Source organism: Salmo salar, chromosome ssa07 (genome assembly GCF_905237065.1).
Source record: "Salmo salar chromosome ssa07, Ssal_v3.1, whole genome shotgun sequence".
In the NCBI taxonomy this organism is placed as follows: Eukaryota; Metazoa; Chordata; class Actinopteri; order Salmoniformes; family Salmonidae; genus Salmo; species Salmo salar.
In genome coordinates, this window is record NC_059448.1 from 27,869,234 (window position 1) to 27,881,602 (window position 12,369).

The 12,369-nt window shown below is 41.6% G+C and overlaps 1 protein-coding gene across 1 annotated transcript; it reads left to right on the plus strand.

Annotated features, from left to right (window-relative positions):
- Window positions 1-2,290: 2,290 nt before the first annotated feature.
- LOC106608953 (transcription factor Sox-19b) lies at window positions 2,291-7,116 on the plus strand. Its single transcript, XM_014207206.2, has 2 exons — window positions 2,291-3,370; window positions 5,462-7,116. Exons 1-2 carry the CDS (start codon window positions 2,742-2,744, stop codon window positions 5,706-5,708), a joined length of 876 nt encoding a protein of 291 aa, XP_014062681.1. The 5' UTR covers window positions 2,291-2,741; the 3' UTR covers window positions 5,709-7,116.
- The last annotated feature ends 5,253 nt before the right edge of the window (window positions 7,117-12,369 follow it).

Here is a 12,369-nt window from a genome sequence, read left to right on the forward strand (position 1 = left end):
TTGCAACTTGCTTCTGCAGATTTTAACTTTCAAGGACTTGAAAACAGGATTTTAACATTGACAAAAGAGTGGCCTAGGCAAAGTGGTGGGTGGTGCATTACAGTGTGCGTGTGTGTGTTTGAAGGGAGAGAAAAAGGGGGAAAGAGACTGTGTGTGTGTGTGTGTCCGTGTGAGAGTGTGTGACTGAGGCAGAGGTCCTGAGTTGGCGAGTTGTTTTTGTACAAAAAAAAGGAGAAAGAAGAAAAAAAAAAGACTGGGAGAGTGAGAGAGTGGAAAAGAGGAGAGGAGAAAGGGAGGGAGTGTTGCAAAAGATTCCAAAGGGGGTTGTCTTGGAAACGGAAACGGCAGAGTGGAGCCCCACAATCCCCGGTGTGATTGGCGTCTGGGCGTTTCTGTCAGTCACGAACAGAGAAGACCCAACACCTGGCTTCACCATACAATACACTCACACACAGTCACACACACTCAATCACACACCTGGCTGCACCATACAGAACACACACACACACACACACACACACACACACACACACACACAACACCTGCAACCCAAAGGCCTAAAACACACAAACACCACTCACCATACAAAACTCACACTCTCTCACTCATTTACACACACTCTCTCTAAGGCTTGTAGCTCCCCACCAAGATGCACAATCTCACACACACCTGCGCTCCATAGGCGTATACAGAACACACACATACAAACACACACTCTTACGTAACATACTGTACACCTGCACCAAACACACTCTCTCCCTCTAATACACTTACACACACACACACAAAACACTCTTCAACACACCTGCCATCAAGCACATGCACTTAAACTCTTGCAGACGCTGAGGTACCCAGAGAGAGAGAGAGAGAGAGAGAGAGAGAGAGGGGGGCATTGACAGTGAGTGAAAGAGAGAGCGATTTATAACATTTGTCAGTTAGGTGTTGTCAGCCAGGTTACTCTCACAGAAACTGTCTCACCTATTGGGGGAACACACACACACACACACACACACACCAACAGGTTATAACGTCTGGCAGCCAGGTGACTCTCACAGAAACTTTCTCACCTATTGCTCCTCTCTCACCTGAGCTCTTCCCATGGGTCACCTGGATGCTAGAAACCTCAGAGAGCAACTAAAGACTGTTAGCAGATTCTAAACTTCACTGTGACCTGACAGCACCATGAGTTGTTTCAAAGTACAAAAAAATCACTTTAAAAGTGCATTGAATATATTGGTAAAATGAAAGTACCAATTTACTGTATACACTAGGTCTATATTATCCAAAGATAACCACTTTAGTGATTCATCCATGTATTACTTTTTGATGGAGCTTGGAGAGGAGCATACACCTGTAGTTATAGGCTCGACATCACTTGAATGATGACAGGTCTGTATCCTTTCCTTTCAAAATAATGGTATGAAAGGAAGGAGGATGTTGGGTACTAGGGTAAATAGAGACAGCATGCCCCTCGTAGGTTTGGAAAACATTAACAAAGACCTATTCCTTTGGAACTGCAGCGTTAGAAAAGCTTCTATTTGGCCGAACCAACAGACCTTTTCCTCATTCTCATGGAACCCCACCGTGATTCTGTGCGCCATTGTAAGCGTATCAATACCATGTATAGAAGTCATGGACGTCTTTATAGGCTAACAATCGTTTGAACGATGTCAGACGTCTAGAAAACGAGCAGACACGCTCACAGACACAACAAACTCATTTGGTAAACGTAATTTGTCATTGTGGCTGTTGTTGTGGACTGAAATAGGATTGTGTGAATTTTGTTCCAAGCGCAATAAAAGTATCCTTGTATAAAATAGCCTAAAAATTATTGTCTTGAAATGATGATGAAAACAAAAGTCGATGAAATATGTTAAAATATATTCATGTTTGATCATTTGTTTACATTTGGTCCGTTTTGCTCGTAATCTTGGAAGCAGAAAAAGTAAAACGAGTTTATGAACATCCATTCATGCGCATGCTGGCTGTGTGCCAAACTGCCAATGGCATGATTTTTAAACTCTTTATTCTAAATAATTAGAGCAAAATTCACACTTTTAAATGAGTGTATGCGGGATTATTACTTTTCTCATTGAAAAGCACCCCGTCCCTCTCACACACTTTCTATCGCTCATCAACAAGTGCTCTCCACTCCTCAGTGCCTCCAGCACATGCAGCTCGCGCCCCCTCCTATAGTTAAGCAAATGAGCGCGCGCACGGGGAAGCCTATCGCGCTCGGGGATTGGTCCGGACCCTTCGAATACAATTATCTCCTGAAAAACCGCACGATTGAAATGGAATCACTTTTTTTGTTATCACGCAGGACTCTTCAGTTTACAGAATTGAGTCTCTACAGGTGGTTGTTTGAAACCCTGCGCAGAAAGAAATAGGCTTACAGACTGAAGGGTTTTTTAATTATTATTTTTTTACAGCTCAAACAATTCCTTAAACATTTTATCGTTGAGTTTTCTCTCGCTTGATTATTTATGTAGCCTAATGATCGCTTCACACACACCGACTCGTAATTTATTCCCCGTTGTTCGAATCGGGTGTCTTCTAATTAGTTGATTTGGAACACTTTGTGCATTCGGTTTCCACTTGTCATTCTAGAACGGGAAAACCACCCGGGCAGAAGTCGACAGGTAAGGTGACAAAGGCTGTGACTGTTTACTTCGTTTTTTTAAATACATTTTTAACTTGATTTATTTTGAACTGAGACACTTAACAAGTTCCGGACAACTATGTATAACATGATGGAACACGAGTTGAAGCCCTCTGGGCAACAGCAGTCGCACCAAACCGCCATGTCTCCGGTCACCGGCAACTCTCACCCGGGGTCCAAATCCCTGTGTCCTCCGGGCGGGGACCCCATGGACAAGGTCAAAAGACCCATGAATGCCTTCATGGTCTGGTCTAGGGGCCAGCGCCGCAAGATGGCCCAGGAGAACCCCAAGATGCACAACTCTGAGATCAGCAAGCGGCTGGGCGCCGAGTGGAAGCTACTGACTGATGCTGAGAAGCGGCCATTCATTGACGAAGCAAAGCGCCTCAGGGCGGTGCACATGAAGGATTACCCCGATTACAAGTACAAACCACGCCGTAAATCCAAGCCCCTGCTCAAGAAGGACAACCAGATGGGAAAGTACCCTCTCTCTGCCGGGAACCTGCTGGCTGCGGCCGCAGCGCAGGGCCAAGGTGGGAGCCCCAGGATGGAGAGTTACGGGTGGGGCCCGGCGGGAGGTTACGCCGGGATGCAGAGCGAGGCCCTGGGCTACACTCAGCAGCTGCACCGCTACGACCTGTCCGCGCTCCAGTACCCCCAGGCCATGACCGCAGCACAGACCTATATGAACGGCGCCAACACTTACAGGTAGGATATGCTCAAGTTCTAAATTCCATTCCGCATGTTCTGATTCTAATGCCTAATTGAGAAGGACAGTGTTTTATAGCTCATGTAAATCCAGTTTTGATAACGAGAGCTTAATGACAGTGCTCGCTCGCCAGTTGCCACCCTTGTAATCTGACACCTGCATTTACTGAGTTTATTACGTATTGTATGAAAAGGTCACCCTCAATACTTACCTCAACACTTGAAAGCTTGTACCCTTTTATATAGCCTAGACAACGTTTCTTTTCTGATTTGGAACCAACTATAAACTTGTCAGTGGATCGGCAGCCGGAGTTTGCAAATTGCCGTTTTCTCGTTATTGTCATAAGATTTGAGCTATTCTGAACAGACACCCACTTTCTCTGCTTTAAACCAGTGGTTGCTGCAGAATCAATGTTGCACTAAATCAAGACTTATTGTTAAATCACATTACTTTAGGCCCAATTATTTCAAGACCAGTTTATCACAAAGGATATAGCCTGCTGTTTTAATGGACCATAAATTATTAATCGCCCAACATGGAACAAATTATGTAACATTACTTCTGCATTTTAATACATTTTATTAGTAATGCAGTATACAATCAGTACAGGTCCAGCCAGCTTCACGCCTTGTCAGTGTATTTCTAAATGTATGTGTCAGATAATGAGCATGATGGGTTTTGAATTACTTGAGTTGCTCAAATTTTGTTATTAAACGCTTGTTTGTTAAACACCTCCAACATTCCCACTCACACACATTTGATGAATTTCTGTGAACATTTATAATCTGATTGGCAACAAACACATGGGGCCTAACTGGATCTGCCTGTTTAAAACTAAGATGAATTAGAACCCATGTCATGACTCACAACCCTCACCCATCCAGCACAGCCATAACTTTTGTTTTGTCTTTCTCCCAATTGTTGTTTTTCAGAAGATTACTTTGTATTTTTGTTTTTCAGAAATGCTAAATATACTACACATTTAAGGATAAAGTCATTAAAAAAAAAGGTTGACCTGTCATTTAACCTATAATTTATTAAAACATTCTACCTTATGTCTTTAGAACTTGCGTTAATATTTTTGACAATTTAGTTTTTACCTTTTTTTATTTTACCAGGCTAGTCTCATCGAGATTAAGTCTCTAAGAAGAAACCGGGCCAAAATAACAGCACGCACAGTTTCATACCTGCAACACAACACAAAACACTGCAGTTTTAAAAACATCAAATTGGTTAGGTGTAGGCTGTTTACTTGTTTTCATGCCTGTGGATTGTAGAGCATGTGTAGAGGCCCACTCTATGGGAAAGCTTTGTGTGTGGTCCTTTACCCACAATCCTCTTGTCCGCATCAGTGCCTTCTCCCAGGCCTCTTGCAGAGAGACACCAGTGATTCATTTAGTTTCATTTTAATATATTTTTTTGCATAATTAACACATTCACACTGCTTTTTCATGCTTCCAATGTAAAATAATTCCTCACCCTGATATCGTTAAGCGCCTTTAGTTGGTTGATGAATTCTTTAACTGAGAATGTCTGCAGTTTGCTTCATGGTGCTGTAGTTGGTAGCCTAACTAGTCTGGACCTGTCCTGTCCCCAATCCCTATCCCATGCTGTTTGTAAACAGACAGGGTGGATTCCATGGGCTCTCCCTCAAGGTGACTCATTGCTGGTCACATCAGATCTATGCATGTCTGTCTGCACCCAGTATAATCTATTGCATGCCCCTCTTCTGACTCATGCAGGTGTAATTATTTAATTCAGATGGGTCTGTCTTGGAATCAATATGAATCTGCACTCTTTTTATTTGACAAATCCACTCTAATATTCCAAAGAAAATACTGAACTTGTTGCAAATTTAAGATGAAACTAAAAAATTGGACACTTCATAATCGGTCCGTTCTTAACGACATGTTTCGGATATAAATGATTTGTATTGAACTGAGTAGACATGATTGTCTGCCATGTAGAATAGCGCAGACCCGATTAGACTGTTGCACGTGTACCTGACAATTTAGTGGCGTTGCCCGACATGGCATACTGTAGCATAACATTCATATAATTTAGTCAATAACAGCATCTTTCCTCCTCAGCCCCATGTCTTACAGCAGCAGCCACCAGCAGCCCAACCCAGTCATGTCCATGGTGAAGCCAGAGCCAGTGTCACACTCCCCGACTGGTGGACCTAACCACCACCGCGGGCCTCTCCAGGGGGACCTGAGGGATATGATCAGTATGTACATCCCCGGGGGGGACACCAATGACCCTGTCTCCCAGAGAGGAGGATACAGCGTCCAGCAACACTATCTCAGTGGGACTGTGCCTCTCACTCATATCTAGGGATTGGTGGGGATAGTGACTGGGACTCAATGTGAGTGTGCTGGCTTGGAGAGGCACAAGGACACCAGTTATGTCACATGCTGGGCACAACATTGTCAGACCCACTCATTATGGTCCCGTGTTGCGTTATAAAAAACAGTGACTTTATATAAAAAGGTTATTTTTCTACCTCTGCATTTTGACTACAATAATGAGCCCCCCCTCGTCCATCCCGTCCTCTGTCCCAAGACTAGGTTGTTTCGTTCAGTCGCCCATCCACTTCTAGGACGGAGACCCTTCTCGATTAACTTCTCATTATGACGGGCTGCTGTACTGTACATAGACTTTATGATGATTAAATGTTTGTTTGTGTACATATATATTTTTCCCCCTCTTTGACAAAAACTGAGCTTGACATCACAAGCTTCCATTCAAAAACGCCCAGGCCCCTATGTATGTCACAAAGCACGTGACTGTAGTATGTTCACAATTGTTCCATTGTGTTCTGTCTCCTGTTATTGTCCTACTGGCACAGTAGTGTCGGCCCCTCGGGTTGATCGGTAATCATAATGAACTAAACCAACTGGGAGGGAGACACGGGTTGTGTCCCAAATGGCACCCTATTTCCCCATATAGTGGTCTACTTTTGACCTGGGCCCTGCATGGTCAAAAGTAGTGCACTATAAACGGAATAGGGTGCCATTTGGGATGCAGCAACAGAGGGGCCCCACCACGGGAACGCAACACTGGGAACTGGGTCAGTCAATCACTATCCTCCTAAGGCCAGTGACATACAAATCACATGACCCACAACAAGGATTCTGAGGATTGCGATTCCTGAACTGGTTTTGTTTGTGTGGCCCAATGGGGCCTATCTCAGAACGGAACATCACAAATCAACTAACCGCTTGCTAGTGCAGTGAAATGGGGGAGACCAAGGGAGAAATGCACAGAGTAACTTGAATGAAGTGACTTATTTTTTGAATATACAATTATGGCCACTTGGTGCCTTCTACTGCTTTGTGAGTAAGCGTGCTTGTTTTTAAAGCCAATCCAATTTCATAGGATGACATGGTATAGTCTGTTGGACAATCTTATGAGTTCATTGGATCCAATGGAAACAAGTATGTGAGATGAACGGGTGTGTTTAGTAGTACTGTATGCCCAAACGCCATACCAATACATTTTGGTTTGTCTTCAACTTTCTTTTCTAAGTTGAAGGAAAATCCACTCCAATTTTTTTTTTTTTTTTTCATTAGTCCAATGTTGATACAGTCCCCAAATGTTTTGCATGTCAGCAGTCAAGTTTTCAAGATATATGATTTTCAAGAAGAAGAGTCACTTGCCACATGATGTATTTTGTATCATGTAGCAAGTGACACTTTGCTTCTAGAAAATCATATATCTTAAACTTGACAGCTGATATGCAAATCATTTGGGGACTGTATCAACATTGGACTAATAAACAAAATGCCAATAGTTTGCGACGTCCTTTAACATAAACCCTTGCTGCTGCAATGAGTTTTATATTAGACAATGTAATTGTTTGCATTAGTCATCCATTTTGTGTTTTTTTTACTTGTTTTGTAAATGTTATTAGGAGTTGTCCCAAGTTCTTAATGTTTATTGTTCAGATACCCCTGTTGTATTCTGCAGGTTAACTGTGTTCATAGAATACTCTTAACTGAATGACATTTTATACAAATGCTGCATTCTATTGAATTTAATTTTTTACAAACTGCATTTGAATTATTTTTCTCTAGCTCGGCAAATGTTTGTATGGATTTCTACTTATCCAACCAAGCACCGTTACTACATTCTGCCCGGGCAACTAATGGTAGAGAATAAAATCTATTAATTTTACAATAAATGTCTCCAGCTTCTCAGTTTCATATTTGAGTTGCCTGCTGCTTAAGGTCTTCAGATAACACATTCCACTTTCCTTTTTATACTTCTACAAAATGACTGACAAAAGGAGTTGGCATAAAGTTTTGTCTCAAGTGTAACAAGACTTGATGGTTAAATTTCATTTGTCTTTGTTTCATCTGACAACACCCTCTAACTAATTTATGAATAGTAAACCAGTGCTGCTAAAACTTAGAATCAATTTTAGAATTATTTGCAGTCTGAAACTGCAAGTGGGTACATTTTTAGGCTGTGGAAGTGGTAGAACCACATACAATTACAACCATTCTGGAACTGTCATGTTCCAACAGTCTCTTTTTAGTATTGTACAATCCACTAAACAACTTGCATAAAGGGAAGACATCAAATTATTTTTGGTTGGGTTTAAATACTATATATGAAAGGAATAATGAAACATGAATGTTTATTGCAATCCAAGTGTGACACTTAACTTTTTTTAGAATTGATTTAGTTGTCTAATCCTTGTTTGAGAGTCTTGCAACTTTTGATGTGCATTGTGTATAAATAAGCAATTTAAGGCCCCTGTACTAAGGGTATTTTTGTTAACTCATTTTCATGTGGCATGGATGACAAGTATTAAAACGTTTTTAAATCCTCTGGTCTCCAAATATATTCCTTGCATGTTTGCAGCAGTTTTTTTGCGACATTTTAAGCAATTTTATTTTGTTCTTTAAACGTTTACATTAGAAATGCACTCCATTGTAAAAAATGTGAATCAGTATAGCATTTTCAGAAAGATGACTCACCATTTACAGGCTATTCTCTGTGACAGTATGCATAATGCGTAGATTACACGTCAGATTGGAGGTCGATTCATCGGTGAAGGTTTTTGATATGGGACTTATTTGGAGCATATTTTGTCGGGCAAAGTTGTTGAGAAATAAGAGCATAATACAGGCTCTAAAAAATGCAATTATTTAATCCAATATTTTAAAACCAGCCAAAGTGACTGGTAATGTTTTACAACGCGTTATCAATTGTTCCTATTCTTCAGTTTTGGCCGCTCAGCTGTTTTGAGTGACCTCATCTGTCCGCGATCATTACAGAAAATAACCATAGGCCTGACATCAGGCGCTCAATCAAAACGAGCCGGGTTTACGTTTAAACAGTGGCACCACAGGTGGACACTATTATGCTTGGGGATGCTTAAAATAAAACTTCGGAAGGAGGCGGACAAAAAAACGTTTGGGGAGATGGGACAGAGGCGTCCGGGGTGTAGGAGAGGCGCGGGGGGGGGTAGAATGATTTAGGGTCGATCATTTACTTTTCTCCCCGTCTTTTAAATTTCACTTCTCCCCCCTCTTGCCCACCTCTTCCTTCTCCGGAGAGAAAGCGGGTGGCTGGCCCACTCATAATTGCCCGTTTCGGAGGCACATTGTCCCTAGCTTTTGAGCTCGCAGGTGCACATAGTAAAGCCGCGGAGTCTTCGGCGACTCCCCCGGAGAGCTTTGTTCCCTTTCTCTCGCTCCCCCGCGGAGCAGAAAATTAGCGTTGCATTCGGGGGCTTTATCGCCCCTTCTCTCCAGATCAGGCTTAACCCTTTCACCGCCCGTCGCCATTCTCATGGAAATCGGAGAGCCTGCGCAGGCTAATCGCAGGGTAGAGGGGAGGGGAGGATGGGAGAGCTATGGCGAAGATATGAGTGGAGTGGGGCAAGGGAGGAGGAGGGGGGGGGGGGGGGGTAAACCCACCATCTCTCCCTCTCTCTCTCTGACAATATGACATTCAAGACCCAACTAACTCTACCAACACGGCCTGTCGTTTCCCTGGCAACTCTGAACTCAAGGCTGCGAAACTAGCCAAGAAAGTGCGTAAATTGGCCCACACTACACTAGCCCCGGCCCATGACCACATGCACCCCTCGGAATATTAATTTGGGCCAAGCAGTTGGAGATTTGAACAATTTGGTCTATTCCTAAATAAGGGTGCAATAATTGAAACACACTAATTGGGAAGTTGTGTATGGAGGGGGAGATAAGATAACATTTTGTTTGCGCCGAATGGTTAGCCAGATGGCATGAGTGGTGGAACTGTGTAGCAAGGACCCTTTTAAACTTAAAAGTTCATACTTTTGACAGCATTCATGTATATTGATCTGTATAAATTGACAAAGGTCCACTCGGGCTCCCTGCATCTCAGCGCAAGAGGAGTCACTACAGTCCCTAGTTCGAATCCAGGCTGTATCACATCCGGCCGTGATTGGGAGTCCCATAGTGCATCGCCCATTGGCCCAGCGTCGTCCGGGTTTGGCCGGGATAGACCATCATTTCAAATAAGAATTTGTTCTTAACTGACTTGCCTATTTAAATAAAGGTAAAAAAAAGTTTGTTGTCCCACTGCATGACGGAAGTCAGATGATGGCCAGCCTGTGCGCCCTATGCGTTCGGAGGGTTGAGTTTGGTGAGGGGTCATGGGGGTAGGAGGATTTTCTGGTAGAATACATTCAATATCTTAGCAACGGGCAGTGAGGCTTCAACAAGTGGTTACCATGGATTTGGTGAGCCAGGGCTAAACAAGTGCGTGCGAGATGCTGGCGGTGTTGACTTTTAAAGAATTATGAGAAGCTGTGGTCATCAGAAAGTCTTCTCTATGACTCAGGTGGCTGGTTACAATACGCTCAGTTCTTTTTTTTATGTCGAAGTTGACATTTGCTTTTTCTGATGCTGAGACATTTCTTACTCATAAGCCTAAACTCATTTGCTGTGAAATATCCTGCTTTAAATTAATGCACGCGCAACGACTGTTAGGCCTAATTGTGTCTCTCTTATTTGATCAATGAGCAAGTTGACATTTGCCTTGTCTCATACTGTCTGAAACGTCTCTTACTCATAAACACATTTTGCTGCATAGGCCTATCCCACTGGGTACACCACGTCATTTCAACGTGGATAATTGGGTAATATTTGGTTGAGATGTTGATCAATGAGATTAAAACCTATATTCATCCACTCAAAATACAGCCAAATGTTAATTGCATTTCCAATGTGTTATCACCATGCTGTCAACCACCTAAAAGCACAATCAAATTCCAATGGAAAAACAATGTCTGACTTTTGGTTTAGTTGTCAACCAAATGTCTATTTACTGTATTACAAAATAAATATTGAATTGAGTTTGGTTGACAAGCCAACCAAATATCAACTTTTAAAATGAATGTATCTACATCTTGAATAGATTCCATCTGAGCCACTGGCTTAATCCCAGTCTTTAACTTTTATTTTTGCTTGAGTTGAAGATGTGAATCCAACATATCATTTGTTAACTTGTTAATAGGCTTTTTATTGTATTTTAAAATTGAAATTGAATTGTATGGTTGCCAACGCAACCAAATATTAAAATTTTAAGGAGATGTATCTTCTGCTTGGATAGTTCCATCTGTGCCACTGATTTAGCCTGGCTTTAATTCCAGTTTGTCTTCAAATTAATAATTAATATGTTGGATTCACATCTCCATCTCAACCAAAAATCTAAATAAAAGGACTAAATATAATAAAATCACACTTTAAATACCACTGGGCACACACTGGTTGAATCAACTTCCTTTTTACATAATTTCAACAGATTTCCATTGAGCCAAAGTGGAATAGAAGTTGAATTGACATCTTTGCCTAGTGGGATGCACTTGAAAAAAAGTTTGATTTTATTTAGTCCTATTATTTAACTTGGATTTTTGGTTGAGATGGAGATCATGAATCCAATATATCAATTAAGACAAACTGGAATTAAAGTGATGCTCCAGAACTTTTTTATATTTTCAGCCAGTAATTTGAAAGTGCTGCTCATGAGGTAAAACGTCATCCAATTGTGTATTACATCATCCAATTGTGTACTACATTTTGTATGATATGTTATGTCCTGCAAAAAAATGTAATAATATATACAATACCAGTCAAAAGTTCAGACACACCTAATCATTCACACCTACTCACATTTCTTTATCTTAACTATTTTCTACCTTATAGAATAATAGTGAACATCAACACTTTGAAATAACACATATGGAATCATGTAGTAACCAAAAAAAAAAGGGTTACACAAATCAAAACAACTTGATGACGGCTTTGCACACACTTGGCATTCTCTCAACCAGCTTCATGAGGTCTTCACCTGGAATGCATTTCAATTAACTGGTGTGCCTTGTTAAAAGTTAATTTGTGGAATTTCTTTCCTTCGTAATGCGTTTGAGCCAATCAATTGTGTTGTGACAAGGTAGTGGTGGTATACAGAAGATAGCCCTATTTGGTAAAAGACCAAGTCCTTATTATGGCAAGAATAGCTCAAATAAGCAAAGAGAAGCGACAGTCCATCATTACTTTAAGACATGAAGGTCAGTCCATCTGGAAAATGTCAATTACTTTTAAAGTTTCTTTAAGTGCAGTTGCAAAAACCATCAAGCGCTATGATGAAACTGGCTTTCATGATGGACCGCCACAGGAAAGGAAGACCCAGAGTTACTTCTGCTGCAGAGGATATGTTCATTAGAGTTAACTGCACCTCAGATTGCAGCCCAAATAAATGCTTCACAGAGTTCAAGTAACAGACACATCTCAACATCAACTGTTCAGAGGAGACTGCGTTAATCAGGCCTTCATGGTCGAATTGCTGCAAAGAAACCACTACTAAATAACACAAATAAGAATAAGAGACTTGCTTGGGCCAAGAAACTTGGGCAATGGACATTAGACTGGTGAAAATCTGTCCTTTGGTCTGATGAGTCCAAATTTGAGATTTATGGTTCCAACCGCCGTGTCTTTGT